The sequence below is a fragment of the Antedon bifida genome, chromosome 11 (assembly GCF_963402885.1).
Source record: "Antedon bifida chromosome 11, ecAntBifi1.1, whole genome shotgun sequence".
Taxonomy (NCBI): Eukaryota; Metazoa; Echinodermata; class Crinoidea; order Comatulida; family Antedonidae; genus Antedon; species Antedon bifida.
In genome coordinates this window covers 396,393-414,807 of record NC_136236.1, presented here as the reverse complement: position 1 = coordinate 414,807, position 18,415 = coordinate 396,393, and the positions used below count along the sequence as shown (strand labels likewise).

Sequence of the window (18,415 nt, the reverse complement as noted above, 5' to 3'; positions counted from 1 at the left end):
GTTAGCACCTGCTTAGTTTTAGCAAAGTGCTATTGTTTATAGTAAAGTCAGTTGTTAATCATATGTTTACATTATTAATATATTAACATAAGAAAGAATAAAAAAGCAGTATTGTAAACCAAATGTTTGCCTATTGTTTCATGAGAAAAAAGAATTATCTTATCTTAATCTCTGTCTACACTATCAAACTAGTTTTGATGTGTCCAAATATGGTAGTGATATGCCCAAATATAGTAGTGATGTGCCCATATATGGTAGTGATATGACATCATCATGTCCATTATTATGGGCACATCACATTTTTTTGTCACATAATATTTGATAGTGTAGACAGAGCTTAAAATACTGTATATCCTAATAATGAATGAACAATACCAAGTTTATATTTTCAATTTGTCAAGAAATGATTATGAAGGTTTATCACGTTTCTAATGTACATTACAGAATGCCCTTTAAAAATACAATTATGCTTTTCAAAGATTACTACACAATCCCATTGGAATTGTGGAATTTTTTAGCTTGCATATTGAATGAAATTTCTTACTAAAAAATAAAATATATTTCTATTACTTTACATCACATTTTGTATTATTACGGTATAAAGATAGTCAAATTATTCATTTATTTATATCAACTTTTTTTTTAATTCTTAATTTTATTTTCATCCATTTTTTTTGCTATATCATATTTAGCAATGTTTTCTTAATAATATTTATCATTTCATATTATAATACACAGTGTTTATATATGGTAATTTATGCAAATTAAGACAAACTATCAAATTCTAATTGGTTACTAATTGCATCATTTCTATCATTAACTATTTGGTAATTAGCAATTAGATTGATAATCAAATTTAAAATGTATACATATTTTTGCTGTTGTGGATAAAACAACAATCATATTTCTCTATGTATTTTTCTATATTTTTTGTTTAATGTCGGTTTTATTGTATCATCCTAGTTGACAGGGGCTGGTCAAGCACCACAAGATGACAGTTTTATTACTTTTGCTTTTCCGCTACTCCCCTGTTATTATACTGTTTTTTTTTGCTATGTAGAAAGATTGAAAATAAATAAATAAAATAAATAATGAGGATTAAAATGTAAGCAATTCTACAGCACAGTAGCCACATGTCATGTCCATTATGGAGGTTAATATCCCAACAAGGATTTCAACATTTTTCTTTGTTGTTATTTCCAGGTTAAAACTTGGTCAAGGTTATATATATCCTATCTTTTAAATTTTTTTTCTTAATTTTTATATTTGAATTTTATTTTAAATATTTCTATATACCTAATATTTCCTATACCTGTGTATGTCATTGCTGAATGGGTAATTGTAAGAGTATTCACTAAGAAATATAATTACTCCCTAGGATGGGATAAGGCCAATGTTGGTTTATCCAGGTAAGCTATGGCACACGTGGGATACCAACGATATTACTGTTTTCTTCTTGTATTAAACCATGGTACCATCGCATTTTGGTTGGGGGTTTTAGATGTTAAATCTATTATCACTTTTTGTTACAATTGTGTGGAGCGCCTCCTAGACTGTTATTTCTTTTAAAACAATATTAATCCCAAGCCTCATACATTGTTTTACACTTTGTCATTTCATATTTTGAGCTAAATAAAATGAATTTTGTTGTTTTACAATAAGTTGGTCAGGTATAGAAATATGAACTATTAGAGGAAGTATATAATATAGTTTATAGACTTCAAAATATTGAGGGGAAATTGTACAAACCTCAACAGGGGAAACACTATACAGCCAGAAAATAATAAGTAAATATTATATTATTCAAATCGTTCCAAAAGGTCCCATGTGAATACTGGCTAGCCTAATGCGTGTTATTTGTATATTTGGGCTGTCACCCCTATTGCATGTATCTACCAAATGCAGTTTTAATCAAACGAAAAAAATGTTTTATTAGTTGTAAACTTACTTAAATCACAGTCACACTCAAGGATTGTAGATGTCCTTATACCCTTCTTCTCCATTATCATTTTAAAAATCCTCAACGATATAAAACGTAGAAAGAAATGACAACCCAAAAGGGTGATATATTTCAATCATTCCTTCACGAAACCATGATAAATCCAAGAGTTGTTACGATTCCAATTTATTACTTTTAACTGTGGTATATACAACATAATCAAATATACTAGCTAAGAATAATATATCAAAATAGCAGGAAATGCATTTACACAATATTTCTTCCTTGTTATTCAGCTTTCAATATAAAATCCAAATAAAATGAAATATAAATCACATCATTGTATCTTGTCTATACCATCAAACACAATACAGTTGTTGAGTACAATGTGCGCTCGCTCCTTTCGTGGGTTGATTTTTTTTATATTAACCCCAACTTTCAGGAAGTAGTTGGTATTTTTCTTTGCTAAAGTACTTTTTCCTTTTTATAGTATGTGACCTCACTCAGGATTTATAAGATTTTCAGATATATGTAAAATGTGTAAAGTCCTGTTTATTCAGTGAGTTTAAGTTTTGATGAGTAATTACATATTGTCATATTGTGTTTAATTCTGTAGGTGTTATCAGTAAGTACTTTATGTACTAATACAGTATATTAAAAGTTAACTAAACATGAGGAGAAACAAGTATTCACATGAAGTAAATTAACTGAACACCAGTATGTTGGCCTACAGAATAAACTAGATGCTAATATTCTTCCTTATGTACAGAGGGACCCCTAGGGCCCAGACTTTCTCCTTAACAGGGGTAACAGGGGTGTCCGCTGACTGTAAGAGTTAACCATTTATTTATATATTTTATTTTTTATTTCACCTTATTTATAGAGGGTGACCCTAAACAGCTGACAATCAGGGGCCATTATTTGTTTCACAGGAAAGTATCCCTTGAATAGGGGTGTCTCATGGGAGAGTTTTAACTGTATACAGTGTATGAAATATACATTCATTACATGTCCTGTCTAAAATGTTTATTCTTTTTAAAAATCTATTTAAAACAAATTTCTACAAATAAGTTTTAAAAAAATAGTGATTATTATATTATTGTATGTTTTAAATGTGACTATAGCGAGGCATTTAATAAAAAGGCAAACTGCCTTAAAATGTGACATGTTTCGAGAAACTATTATTTTTTTTCACTAGTATTTAGTCTTATTGAGCCCCTTCAACCAAAAAAGGGTTTTTAAACCTTGTACTATATCTTACAATAGATAATAAGGGCCCCTTAGAATTTCAAAATTCATAATTATATAACTTTAAATGTCATGGCCTTTTATTTGGATCATATTCTATGATAAGGGGATGTCCTAATTAATTTATTATGAACTTCAAGGTAATTTGTTATTTAGTATTATAACAAGAAAGGGGGAGGGGGGGACTCGGCGAGGGTGTGTGAAGGGATAATACATAAATGTTCCTATAATGTACATTTTTCAAGAGATAATTAGTTAAGGTGTTACGTTTTTATGTTTTTATATTGTGTTTTAAATTGTATTGTATCTATGTTTCTAAGCTCAGGAAAACAAATGTCATGTATGTAATATTATGTGACAATAAATTGAATCTTGAATCTAGACACAAGTTTGTGTCAATCATGAAAACTATTCAAAATAAATAAACTATATTTTGTCGCAACATTTGCTATCAGAATTTCTAAAAACTAAGTTTCAGTGAAAAGAGACAAATCATGCTTGCGTGTCTTAGATGACATTGCTATTTATTTTAATCATACCATATTTCAATATCGTACTTAAACGGTTAATAAGTCTTACTTAGTTGAGGATAAGACAGTTGATCGCCATATCCCGTAATAATCCCGTATATCCATTTTGCTTCTGACTTAAGCGTGTCTAGTTAGTCCCTACTCATCCCCCAGTCTTTATTCACTAAGTCTTCATCTACTACTTTTTTTATCGTCATACTGAGTTTAGCTTCTACCGTCGTTCAAGGACAAGTATCTTATTTAAGCCCATGGGGCAATTTCCCATCAGATTAGGAATTAACTAAGTACCTGCAAATTGGCAACTTAATCTTGTTTTCAACGTCAACAAGAACTTATCAATCAAAATTTAGGATGAAGAAAAAAACTAAAAGCTGAAGAATAGAGTAAAAATAATAAAAGTTTTTTTAATTTGATATCTTTTCTTTAAAAGGTCATTAATTTAATTGATTGATTAGCAAATTTGGTCAAACAATTTATTTTTAAATTTGAGATAGATTAGATAGAAATATGTTGTTCTCCATGGTTAGATTAAGTATAAACTTAAGTAGTGTACTTATTTAAAGTTTGTGAAGAAAGAAAATCCTCTCAAATACTGATTCACAAATGATAACAATAAATATATACTATACCTTCTACTAATTCCTTTGCATAAGTTGTATATTAAATCCCAGAAAATGACAAATGAACGTCAAATAATAAGTGTAAAAATATTACATTGACAAGAATACTCTAGTGCACTATGAGGTGGTCTGGTATGAGTAAGTGGGTACTTTGAATGTTAGCACGCACTATTCTAAGCTATTCGTCTTGTTTCCTTCCTCTTACAAATAGGAAAGAAATTGATTTAGACCATAATATATGTCAACACTGAAGAATCCTTGATTCTGTTTTAGTTTCGAAAGAAATTAAAAACATTTTCAATAAGTGATTAATTAATAAACTCCAATTACAGAATTGAGGGAGAAGGTTAATGTCATTTTGCCGTTCCATACTTGCTAACAATGATATGATGATAATATTGTTCAAAGAGGAAGTTGGAAGGTTATTAAAAATGACTTTTTTTTCAGTTATATCATCACTAAATTATATCTTCTGTGTCTACAACAGTGCCATTGATATGTTAATTAATATTTTTATTGCAAAAAGATCAAGTTTACATTTTTATTTAGTTTAAATCCGTAAAACAAATGAAATACCTGGATTGTGTCTGGCAGGGAATAATTAAGTGACATTTAATGTAGTTGTTTTTCTTCTGTTAAAGTACCAGGAGGGACCTCATTTAAGCATGGAGCTATAAATTTATAGCTCCATGATTTAAGTATGAACTAAGTGACATAAGGGAGATACTAAATTGGAAGACGGGTTTGTCTAACAACGTAATTTGTTTTTGTTTTCACCCTGTAACATAAACTTGTAGATTACTAAATTCAAACACTTATTTCATTCTGTTTTGCAAATTGTACAAAAAAATAACTTTAAATTAAAGAATTAAATTATCAAAATTGTATTATAACACTGCTTGGTGCCACATTAATTCCATAAATTCTATAAATTAAGATAAAAGTTCATTAACCTAAACAAAATATAAAGCATGGATTATGTTTACTGATTAATAAACAGTGAATTCAAATTTTGAGTAATTAAATTTGATAAAGTGAAACTCTTAAATTAAATGTCACTTTATTGTGTTCCAATTATCATTTCTTCATATATTTTATTTACACAATATAGTTTAAAAGTGGAACAATTTGATTCAATATTTGATGGCGCATTTCTCTTTTTTTTCACATAAATAAAATACAGTACGACAGAGTGGTAGATCCAAAAAGAAGGATAGTTTATATCATACTGTACCTTCTTCCTACCCACACTAATTTGAATCGTACTTTGTTATCAATCATTTTTTCTTTAATAATCTAGTTGATTGTGCAGTGACACATAATCTATATTTACTCAGATGTACAAATTTGACCAGTATTCACACGCGCTGTCTTGATGGGTCTTTGATTAATTAATTAATTGTAAGAATAAAAAACTAAAACTACTATATTACATTCCTTCATTATTTCCAGCAGATTTGAATTTTTAAAAAAGTGCACTTCATAGGCAAGGGCCCAGATTCCTCTTCTCTCCTTTTCTAAATTTTGGAAATTACAAGCCAAAAGATATAACTTAATAATTTTAAACCCCCCTTGAAGCAAAATCCTGGATTTTCCTACACCATCGTATACAAGTTCCTTATAGATGTAATTCCACTTTTAAATATACTTGCCATGTTTTTGTCTGCCATATATGTTCTAAATATTATTTGTAAAAATAAAAAACTAAAGCAACATGGTAGATCTACCACTGCACTACACCATCATATTATACAAAGTTCCTTTATAGTGAAATTCCACTTTTAAATGTTCTTGGCCTTGTCTGCCATGTTCTAAATATTAACTATTACAGATAATTTAAGAAATTGTTTTGTTTACTTACATTTTATAATAGAATATTTAAAATAGAAATTCAAGTTTAAAGAACAAAATCTCTTGTGTTAATCTTGTTTTCCATTTTAGTATCATCTTTTAATTAAGATTGACACAGTTTTAATTTAGTTTATGCTGTTTAAGTCAAGGTTTTCCTTTGACCGTGATTAGTTCTAAACAATTAGCGACTTAGCTTAGCTAGCTACTGGCAGCAACTCAGTTGGCAACGCACTATTCCTATTGTAGTTTTGTTGAATTTTAATATTTCATTTGTCATGTTAAATTAATCAAACATAAATTCCCCATGGATAAACAGACCAGGGCTGTAGCCACCAGTATGGTTGGTAAGGTTTCAACCTGACCACTTTTTCACAGAGGCCTTTGACAACCCTGTGGCTTGAACAGAGACTGTTCCCTTTTCTTTTGAAAACCAGACCACTTTATTTCTCATGAACTACATCACTGCAGACCAAAAACATAATAAAAACTTGTTTTGACTTTTATAGTATCAAACAATCTTGTCATTCACAATAACAATGTCAAAGTTTATTGAATTAAATTTTGACAAATTGTATTTAATTAATGATATTAATCAGAGGCGGGAAATTATGAAAATGAATTGATTTAAATTTTATATTCAAACTTTTAATTCAATAGTTTATTTGTTGCAATTGTATGTTTGAAATATTTTTAAATATTTTAAAGTATATAAAAGTGTTTAATATTTTATGTTGCCAACTTGAAGACAACTTTCGTAGAATGTTTTTTTACAAATACGACAAATAAAGTCTATTATCTATGTCTTGTTCATATCTTCTTCAAGGTATAGTATCAGACAGAATAAAGTTCTAAACTTTGGCTAAAAATAAGATAAAACAAATTGATGTACTTAACTAAGATCAAAGTATAGGCCAATTTACAGAGACAAGCGGTAAAAGTAAGCAGAAAACCATGTAGCTAATTGTTCCACATATAATCTGTATATATCTATCCTGAGCGGAAACCACCCGTCTGCTCAGCATTTTGTGTAAATGGTCAAATGGAATAACATCGTCTGTGTATTGGCCTTAACTGTAAAACAGTATCTTAATATCTTTGATTACGCAAACAAATTTAAAAGCACATTGTGTTTTAGATACTTACCTTTTGTCCAAGAGTAGTTTATTTTCCGTGTTTTTGGAAATTGCTTTCTAGGCAAAATAGTTTTTTTCTTGAAAGATCTTTGGAAACTTTTCGAAATCTGCTGCTTAAAACACGCCCAGCGTGAACTGTTAGTATTTTCCATGATTGATCTGATGCCGGACGACGAGATGAAAGATGACTATTGTCCAAAGCCGATTGGGATTAAGCACTGAGGCCGCAAACAAAGCGGTCCACACTTGCACAGAGTATCCAAATAAGTACACACTAAGTACACACTAAGTGATTTTTCATGGCTAGACTGGTAAAATAAACGGAAGCGGCGCATGTGACTGCAAATCTTGGGCGCGCAGGCACTGTTTACCAATAAAGTTGTTGGTAATTATATTGAGTAGCGCCTTCCTGCTAATAAACGCTGCCTCTCGGTTGATTACAAGTAATTATGACATTGGATTAATTCCAACTTTTTCCTTCTCCTAATTGTATTAATTTGTGTCATGTTTGAGAGACATGGCTTGTGGAACTATGTATACATTATAATGTATTCAGAACATTAATGCTTTCTTTTGTATTACTCAACCGGAAATTCAGGGCCAAATATTTGGCTTTAGTACTATGATGATACAATCACAAAAAAAAGTACTTTTTTCTTTAAATAACTTAATTTAAATCGTTTTGACGCCATCCTTCCGCTTAGTAAAGTTCTGAATGCATATTATTTTTTTATAATATTTTTCTTCAATTTTAATACATATTTTGACTTAGATAGTTTGATGTATATTGTATATTGTCCTTTTATTCTTGATTTGATTAGTACTGTATTATTAAACGGTTCTTTTTTTCAGAAAAGCATCGATAATAATTTGATGATTCAATCTATATTATCCTTTCATTCTTGATTTGAATGACTGTTTTTTCTTTTTTTTTTCTTTTAGAAGAGCATCAATAATAATAATTTGATGATTCAATTATTTTATTCTTGATTTGATCTTTAATATTAAAGACTTTTTTTCTTTCAGAAAAGCATCAATAATAAAATGTAAGCATGTGCTTAGTAGGACAAAGACGCATCAAGCAGCCGTCTGCAAAGAACTAGGAAAACCTCTTTTGATTACACAAGTTCCTTCTGTACAAGATCTAACTGGAAGCCAGGTAACTGATCATAAGAATTATAAGTGTATCCAATTTGGAGCCAAGCTTCCCACAATCCCCCTGGATCTGTCACTGATTACCACTAGTATTTTGAAGGGAAAAGGTGGGGCGGGGGTCTGAAGCTGGGTTTGCTTAATTAATATCCATCTTCATGTCATTAAACTTTAGACTTCAAATATTAAAACCCAAAACAATATTTATAGCTACCTTGTCAATCAACAGAAACAAAAGTGTCATTTTTGTCCATTATTAATTTTTTTGATCTTCTGTTTTCTTCTTTCTTTTTCTTTCTAGGTACGAATCGCTGTTCGGTCATGCGGAATAAACTTTGCAGATGTTCTTTTAGCAGCAGGGTTGTACCAAGAGAAACCCCCTTTACCATTTATACCAGGTACGTCAGTAAATTCAAACGTTGGGTTCAAGTCCAGGGTATTTCTCATAGCTTAAATTATCATAGTCTAAAAAACTAAGCCAAGGATTAGTCACTAGGATATATAAGCACGTACATAATTCATTTGTTAAATTTATGCATTTATCTGGTACCTGTCAAATGAAAGTTCGATTGGTCTTTTAAATCTGTTCATTATTGTTTTTTGAATGTTTATATTGACTCGTCTTTCCTTCCTCAACAATTATTTACGTCAGGCGTGTCAGTTAAAACAACAAAGAATTACCACCGCATTGGCGTCTTTTGTAAGCTTTAGCAATGGTTATTAAAACTTTGAAACCATTTCAGAATTTGACCTTTTCAATATTAAAATTTCAAAGAGGAACAGAAAAGCGTTTAGAGATAATTTGAGAAAGATGTAATGTGTTGCACTGCTCACTTTATAGTGTTTTTATTGGTTCTTTTAAGATTTCTTGTCGCAGTATTAATATCATAATAATGTTTGTCATTTGTTTTTGTCTAAACTACATCCTTAGTGTGACAATAAGTCACATGTGACAATACCAAAAAAATGTCCCCAAAGAACACAATTTGGATTCAAATAAATTGTGTTGTATTCTAGCCATTTGATTGGTTAAAATATTAGTTGTGTATTATTACACATGAGTAGGAAAATCACTCAAGCGGAAAACCCCTTACAGCATCAGCCAAGTGTCGTGGACAAACCCGCATATCATCGCTTTACTTCTGATTTGATTATTTCATCCTGTTTTCACATTTCGTTATCATAAGATCCTCAGTCAAGCAATCAAACTGCTTAAGAAAACCAATTTAGTTGCAAATTTCCTCTGAATGCGTGTGATATGATCAAGTAGCTCCTGTATTTTTTATTTTATTTTTCTCTAAAGTTCAAAAACTGGTTTAAAAATACTTTGTACAACTTTCTATACATCATTTTTGTATATTTGATTGGTGTTATGATGGAGTAAGGGCAATTATTCTGTTAGGGCTTGTGTTGTTATTACTCGCTCCTGGTTAAAACTAATAATAACAACTAGATGATATTTTCTACAAGTTCTTCTTATGTACTGAGTTTATAATTAAAATATAGACACTATGATTTACATTTAATTGTGTAGTAACTTAGGTGGAAATTGAAATTTAAAAAAAAATGTTTATGTTTAAATTTGACAAAGATATTTTATGGTAGAACTTTGAGTTATGTTATTATTTGCTCCTAGTAAATGTATTTTGTTTATTATTGTCAATAAGTTCTTCCTCATAGAATGTAAAAATATAATTTAGATAGAAGAATAATTTGACAAAATATTTATGAATGTTTTAATTTGACAAAAGACCTCTTATGGTAGAATTTAGAGATAGAAATGACATCTGCTCCTCAATGTCAACAAATGTTGACTGCTGATGAAGTGGTATTGGACACATCAGCTTTACTTGTTAAAACATGAATGAAATATTGTCATTTCGTATTAGTCATCGGCGTCATTATGATTCCGTGAGGATTGAGGAATTTTCAATGTCGTTCTGGAATGGACAACTGGTCAAATCCATCAGAATTTCATCTTCATTAGTATCTGACTAGGCGGGGTTAAGTTCTTAAGTACAATCAGTGTTGTGTGCGAGTGTAAAGGTTTTTGTTTACGGCCAGGAATTATTTGAAAATGATGCAAATTGACTTATATCATTATATATTGTTTATTCTGTTATTCAGTTACCTACAGTAATTTGAACGTGAGCGATAAAATACAAATTTATAATAATAAACAATGATATTTGGAATACTACCGTGATCCAAAGGTGCTTAAGAAAAGCATTTGAATTTGACCGAGTTGATTTGACTTCTTTTTAGGTCTTAGGTCATCTCAGGTCATCAAATTGTACATTTCATATTAAATTCAATTCAACATTAATTTAGACTAAATCAACATATGTATACAAACAAAAAAACAACAAAGTATCATTTGGTTGAGGGACGACGTAGTTCATGCATGAAGATATAAGCAATCCATGCGGCTCAGTTATCTTTTATTTTGGACTAAGAAATAATAGAAAATAAATTCTAAATATAATTATTTCAGTGATTTTCCATTTTGATGGAGACACGTTTCTGTCTTTTAATTTTCTTTTAATTGAATAAGTAAGAATTCAAGTATTTTTAATTTATAAATCTGAAACTGTTTCAAAGAAGTTTGAAAATCTCAGTGGAATCTACTGAATGAAATTAAACAATTATAAACAGTTCAGATTTAATTTTTCTTGAAATATTTTACTTTAAAATAAAAAACGAAATAAATTTCTCTTACTAAAAGTTTAAAAAAACTGTTTTGAATCCAAAGAATATTCTAAAGCTCTGTCTGTCACTATCAAACTTTATGTAACAAAAAAGTGTGATGTGCCCAAATATGGTAGTGATATGACATGTCCATATATGGGCACATCACATTTTTGCCACATAAAGTTTGATAGTGTGGACAAGGCTTAAGCATGAAAAAAGTTCTTGTGCCTTGAGCCACTGTGTTATAGCATTTACTGTAATATTAGGTTTAAAATAGATTGATTCAATTGGCTAGGTTGCCAGAAATACAAATCTCTATGGTTGCCTCCTGTCTGTTTATCAGCGTTTGTCAGTGTTCATAATTTACATATCTGAGGAATTCTCTTAAACGATATCATTAATTATTTCCTTCGATTTTGCTTTTTCATAATTTTCCAACGTTATTACTTCCAATAATTTTTATATCACTGACCGTGAAATTTTTTTTCAGTTGATGTATCAAGAACCCCTGAAACATATAAAAAGTTTTTTTATTTTATTTTTAGGAACGGAGGTATCTGGGGAAGTCGTAGAAGTCGGTAAAAGTGTGAGCAAGTTTTCGAAGGTCATTATTTAATTTTTGTATCATTTTAAGATTACATGCTTTTGAAATTAATGATTGATTTGTGTTTAAAATGTCTCAATACATTTCATTGAGCTCTTAACAATTTTATAAGCACATTGGACAGTTGTATATATATTATATAATATAATATTTTGTCTGTTCCTATGACCATCATATACTGTATATATAATATTATAATAATATGAGTAAGAGATAACTAGATCGTCTGGTTACAGTGCTTGATAACATTGGTAGAGTTAAATAAGTATCGAAAATAAAAATAAAACTTGGTTATTTTTGATATACATTATAATAATATATAATTTTGTTCCTTTGATGGAGATTGACTAGAAACGGTAAATAATCGCCAATTGTTGTCATTTTCAGGGAGATCGTGTTTTAGGATTATCACAAGCAATGCAAGGATATGCACAAGAATGTGTTCTTGAAGAAATGGTAAAACGAACATGATATGTAACAATCTCTAAACGAGATTTGTGACATTAATTTCACTTGTTAAAATTGTCCATAAGTGAGAGTCGCATCCTTGTATCAATCACCCTTCTGACCTAAAAAATTATCACTTTTTAATATTTAAACTAGGCACAAAAATAGATTTGATAGCACTTCAATAAACCTTATATCCTGGCCAACTCTTTCTTTCCACATTTTCTCAACCCTGTAATTTTCTCTTGTTTCCAACTATCTCTTATTCCACGGTGGTGTAATCCTCTGGGATAACAGTTTTTTTACTGAAGAGGACACCCAGTATAAAGAACAAATAAATAAAAATAAATATTTCATTCTTGTCGCCACACACATTTGGTAGCTTCAACCTTGTTCTCACTTACGTTCTTCAGGCTCTACCCATTAGTTAATGTTACTAAAAATCATTTCTGAATATTTGCGGTTTCTGAGCGGAAATTGAAATCAAAGTTTCTGATTGTGGCATCAATTATCGCCAGAGTTTAACGTCCTCTAGCGGTGGAAGTTATGATTCATGACTTAATCACGACCACCTTGGTACGACGACGTTGGCGCTCAATGTTGCATGACAAAAACTTGTTTCATTTGAGAGTACAAAAAGGTGTTTACATTAACGGGATGTTTAAGTTTATGTGCCAAACGACTCTACAGTGGTGTAATGCAGAGGCCTCGAGGCCCCTGATTTAGGAAACCTAAGTGGCTCACCAAGTTTCAACGCTGGAGACCTTGGCCGTTTTTAGCCTTCCTCAGCATATTTTAATGCTCATGCCCCCCCCCCCCCCGCCATAAGCTCCGAGGTCCCTGGGTTAAACCAGTGAGCGCTCATAGCTGTTAAGCCTCTGCGGCTCTAGAACAACCCCCATGAGTTGATCTGGGCCTCTGTGGTTAAATAAAGTTGATCTCACAAAATCGCTTCTGCATGAAATGAATTGGCTTGTATTCTGTTTAATTGCTTGCAGGAACAATCTTGAAATAATCTTAGAATAAGTCTTAAAATAGTCTTCTTAACATTTGGTAGTCATTGACTGTTATTGACAACATTAGTAATGTTTTTTTACTTTAACATACATGAATCAACTTTGTCCTCTATAATTATGACACTTTTACTCAAGATTTATATTTTCTTTCAAAAATTAGGATTTATGGCGATTACCTGACAGCATGAGTTTTGAAGAGGGCGCTGCTTTACCCGTAAGCTATGGGACAGCGTGGCTTGGCCTAACTAGAAAATCAAATACCAAAAAAGGGTAAGAAAAAACAAAAATCTGGAATCTGAAAGCTAAAATGTGTATGCATGCAATTATTATCGGTACAAAAGACTAAATTCCCTGTCAGGCAGTGAACTGTCCAGGTCTGGTGTTTCTGTGTATTTTTAAACATTTGGTCTATAAACAGACACTCAAATTTGGCTTGATTTCAAGTTTTCAAGGTTTTGGTAGTTGAAACATTATTGGCACATCAATGAAAAGATTTATCTAGCCTTCAACATTTGACTTTTAAGTTTAAATTTTGTGGGTGTGGCTAAAAATTTGAATTTAAGAAAATGTTGTCAGAATACTACTTATGGTGACGCAAAGGGATCACATTTGATTTTGGGGGTGTGACCTCAGATTTTTTTATAGTCATGTCATAAAAATACCTGGTCATCATTCTACATGAAATACTGACGCAATAAAATACATTGATACAGTATAATACTAAGTTGAAATATCTAGCAGAATCTCTTTTAAACAGCAAGTGAAAAAACTGTTGACCTATTAAAACATATTTTACCTTTTAATGGGTCGGTAAGGCATATGAGAAATTGTACCGTATTAGCGTAAGCAAGAAATATTACGATAAACATGAATGAGAAAAAAGGTTCTATGTATCTGTTTTCACTTATGATGTAACTAAAACGAATTGGACACACTAACGTTTTATGGATTGATTCATGTAAATACGCTAGAGAAAAGAAAGTGATAATAATTGCAAAGAGATCATCTTTAATATATTTATGATAAGAAGGGTAATGACTTAAAACGGAGTTAGCATACTTAGAATTCAAATGGCGCCATGGAAACACAAACATCTTTACTATTACTTCCCTCTTCTTCCTTGAGGAATTTTACTGGCCTCCATCTTTTACAATCACTCCACCTGTTTCGGCTGAGTCATTGATGGCCATCACTATTTATTGACCTCATTTTGGCTCCATTTATTTTAATTTTGACTCGATTTTAAAAGTAAATGAACTTGTATTTGTTAAGTGAACTTTTATGTGTTAAATGAATAATTGTTTTTGCAATTTGAAATGTTCTAAAATTTAATTGAATCCATTGAGATTTGATGTTTTCGTTTCTAATAAAAACGATCATTTTCAATTTGGGTTAGAATTTAGCTTCAAATCATTTTATATAATTTGTGATGTCCCCATAGTCACCATAACCGATGAATAACTGTCCTATACACATGGGTAAATAATAAGTAAAGCTTAAATATGAATGGTTAAATGATTTATTTATCCTTATTTTTTGTTTGTTTTGTTTTGTTGGTTGGTGACAAAAAAGAGTTGTTGCGTTTCAAATTTACCATTTATGTTAGTATGTCTGGTAATTGGCTATTAGTTTGACATTATGACAACTAAATACATTAAACTTTACAATTGCAATCATTTCAAAAGACACATTTAAAAACGAGGTTTATGATACAAAATAGCGTTCATGTATTCCTTATATTGCAGGGAAACAGTGCTAGTAACAGCGGCAGCAGGAAGCGTTGGCCTGGCAACCATGGACCTTGCAACCAATGTTATAGGAGCAAAGGTTAATATTATACAGATATTGCCTACTTAGAGGTGAAATATAAGATTTGACATCCCCGAGGGAATGATATTATGTTCGAGGGAATATATATATCCCGAAGCGGCAGCTGAGGGATATATATAATTCCCCGAGAACATAATATCATCCCGAGGGGATGTTAAATCTTATATTTTACCGATATAAAAGGCGATATCTGTTATATTACATAGCCAAGAACAAGTCTGCTGGGTCGGGTGAAGCTAGGCTAGGCTATATCTAAGCCTTCTTGTTGTATTGTATGTAAACAAGCTGCCTAGACACCTTACCTTGTGAAGAATAATATACAGATAATTACTAATTAATGATTCCTTGGCAATAAAATATTCACTAGCCTAGGTCGTTTAAATAATAACAGAAGAATTTCCATCAATAAGCCTACATTAATAATAATAATATTATCATAGGCCGAATAAATAACAATTCGTCTTCTTCCTTCGAGCCGAATCACCGGATGTTCAGTTGCGAGAGTATCGTGCGTCGCGCGCGTACCGGTTACTACTGTGAGTATTAACCAATCACAAATGGTCTTTCATCACATCTAGGGAGGACTAATAACAAATGAGGGCGCTATGTATGCATAGTTTAAATAGTTTAGTTGATCAATTTCTTCAAGCAAGTTCCGTGGCGCAGTGCGTGAAGCGTTGTCTTGTGATGGAGGTGACAATTCCACCGCATTCCATCGCAGGTTCAAGATCCAGTAGATGACTTTTGTTTAACGCGAGTGTTGCCACACGAAAATTACACAGTCAATATCATCGAACTCGAGAATTTATATGATTAATGACAGGGACACGATAATTACGCGAAAATTACTCAGTCAATATCATCGTTCTCGAGGATATATACGATTTACGATCCTCGCAGTGGTTGTCATGTGATGCAGTTTCAACCAATCACGTTCACGTATTTACATAGGCTATGTAATATAACTGCTTGATCCATTTATTTGGCCGTATTTCCTAGTTTTTACAGAATAAATCAAAGTATAAGACTTTGTTTTGAAATATAAAATAAAATTATAATATTAAAATTGATGTGTCTCCAATGTTTACTTCAAAAAACTATATTAGTTTAGGCAGTTTAGGCCTACAGGCCAGAAGTCTTACAACAGGCCAGAAAGTCTTGCCAATTAATTGCAGTCAAGGGCACACAGTACATTTATGATTTAGTTTGATAATTATTTTTGAATGAATTTGTGGGAAAAAACTGTTTAGTGTCTCAACCTGTATGAATCATTCTGCCTTTGAGGATCTGTAAAAATTAATTATAATTTTTGTTTGTGAAGGTAATTGGTGCTGCTGGTGGCCCCGACAAATGCTCATTGGTCATGAAGAGAGGAGCAACCCACGCTGTGGATTACAAAGCGGAAAGTATTCGTGAAAAGGTGAAAGAGTTCACCGGGGGTAGAGGAGCAAATGTGATTTTCGATGCTGTAGGGGGCGACGCATTTAACGAGTGTTTAAGATGGTGAGGTCAGAAGTATCTTGAATAAATTATATCATACAAAAAAGATTTGAAAGTTATCTACAAATTCTGATATAATAACATATTTTGGTCGCAGTATAAAGACATTCTGAGCATGCTCAGAGCTACATAGGTGGCTACTGTAATCAATGAAGTGCCGGTTTGGTCTACTGTATATACTGTATATATGCTGTAGTCCTAAACCTAAATATGTATTTATTCATTGATAAAAAATGACTGTGCAAATATAAAATTTTAATGAATGGCTGTCTTTTTCAGTATTGCTTGGGAAGGTCGACTTGTCATCATCGGTTTCGCTGGAGGCAGTATTCCCAAAATTCCAGCTAATATTCTTCTGGTGAAAAATATCTCTGCTATAGGACTTTACTGGGGTGATTTTCGCAATAAGGAGTTGGAGACATGGAAGGCCTCAATAAATGAGGTTATGTCTTATTTTGAAAAAGGACAAATTAAACCACACATTGGAAGTACATTCCCACTACATGAGGTTAGTTTAAAGCATTTAAATTTTAAAAAAGTGCCAACAGTTTTATCCTTTAAGAATTTGCTGAAAGATGACATCATAGAACTTTTTCAAGCATGTAATTAATTTAACTAAAGGAAGGAATATGCCCCACTTTTTCTAAATTTAACAGTTTTAAAATTCTACCTCTCAATAATATAATTTAATTTAATTTATCATTTGTCATTTCAGGTTAACGAAGCATTTAAGTATATACAACAGAGAAAATCAACGGGTAAAATTGTACTAACCATGTCTTAGTAGGCCTACAGTAATAGACACCTACTAGATATGTTGTATTGTACAGTAAGGTTTCTGAATCGGGTAATAATAATAATAATAATAAGATTTATACAGCGCACATATCCACTAAAGTGCTCAAGGCGCTTGTGAAAACCATGAAACATATTAACCTTAAACCTAAATACTAAATACTATTGATAAATTTGACAAAAACTGAATAAAAAACAAGACCAAATCGAACCCACATCACTGCTTCCATTTACCAGCAATCTAAGGTGCATAGACCAGCCAGTACATAACTCACAGGTGTTCTCAGTCATGTGGGTATCCAGCTAAACAAATTAAATCTAAAATACTGTATGTATATTACTACAGGGATTTCAACAATTTTAAATCTTATCCAATTTCTATCAATATATTATTTTTAAATGTCTTTATCTTGACTTGGGTGTTAAGTCCAGCCACTTAAAAACAAAGTTACATTTCGGGTGCTTTACACAAAGGACAAATAAGCTGACAATGAATGAGTTTGCATGCAAGAGTTTGAGTTTGGTCTCTGTGTTGACCTCAATGCTGACCTTAGTGACCTCAATGCTGACCTCAGTGTTATTGTACCTTTGTTTGTATCATTAGCAAGTTGAAAAAACAATGATTTAATTCATTTGGATTTTTGTTGTTGCTAATTTAAGATAATTATTTTTTGATTAATTTAATAAATTTATATACTTTTTTATATCATTACCGTAATATATAAAGATATAGAGTATTAAAGAATATATTAGAAGTGAAACTAAAGAATAAAGTGATGAACTATTCACAAAGAGCTAAATATTAGTGACATTTCACATAATGTAGATTACATTAAAGCAGCTAAATGGATTTAATTTGGATTGTATCATCCATCAATGTGTCATGCCGTAATAGCACGAGCAGCAAATATTTCAAACAAATCGCAGCAGACTGTGTAAACAATGTGACGTGACCAGCATCTGTCTAGCAAAGGCTTGCTTCTTGTTTCCGCACACATACACATACAATAAGGCAAAGGCTTGCTTCTTGTGTCCACAAACATACAATAAGGAAATTTC

The 18,415-nt window shown here is 31.3% G+C and overlaps 2 protein-coding genes across 3 annotated transcripts in view; one reads left to right on the top strand and one right to left on the bottom strand.

Annotated features, from left to right (window-relative positions):
* The window catches only part of LOC144855638 (FYVE, RhoGEF and PH domain-containing protein 2-like), a 58,505-nt gene extending 50,953 nt beyond the window's left edge, over nt 1-7,552 (bottom strand). Inside the window, exon 1 of one of the 2 annotated variants that reach the window (XM_078713547.1) lies at nt 7,332-7,552. In XM_078713547.1, the coding sequence (XP_078569673.1) occupies nt 7,332-7,473 (142 nt within the window). In that variant the 5' untranslated portion in view covers nt 7,474-7,552. Of the gene's footprint in view, nt 1-1,948; nt 2,045-7,331 lie in introns of those variants that run through there. The other variant, XM_078713548.1, reaches the window with a different exon arrangement.
* On the top strand, nt 7,506-18,270 carry LOC144856157 (quinone oxidoreductase-like protein 2 homolog). The gene is made up of 10 exons (XM_078714116.1): nt 7,506-7,576; nt 8,348-8,480; nt 8,775-8,871; nt 11,710-11,768; nt 12,156-12,224; nt 13,392-13,501; nt 14,977-15,058; nt 16,383-16,564; nt 16,841-17,069; nt 17,277-18,270. Exons 1-10 carry the CDS (start codon nt 7,506-7,508, stop codon nt 17,343-17,345), a joined length of 1,101 nt encoding a protein of 366 aa, XP_078570242.1. The 3' UTR covers nt 17,346-18,270.
* Nucleotides 18,271-18,415: the final 145 nt, after the last annotated feature.

Coding starts and splice junctions, on each gene's coding strand:
- LOC144856157 (XM_078714116.1), top strand. CDS start 7,506: ATGACTATTGTCCAAAGCCGATTGGGATTAAGCACTGAGGCCGCAAAC. Junction 12,225..13,391: donor AATGTGTTCTTGAAGAAATG/GTAAAACGAACA, acceptor TTCAAAAATTAG/GATTTATGGCGATTACCTGA. Junction 15,059..16,382: donor CCAATGTTATAGGAGCAAAG/GTTAATATTATA, acceptor TTGTTTGTGAAG/GTAATTGGTGCTGCTGGTGG.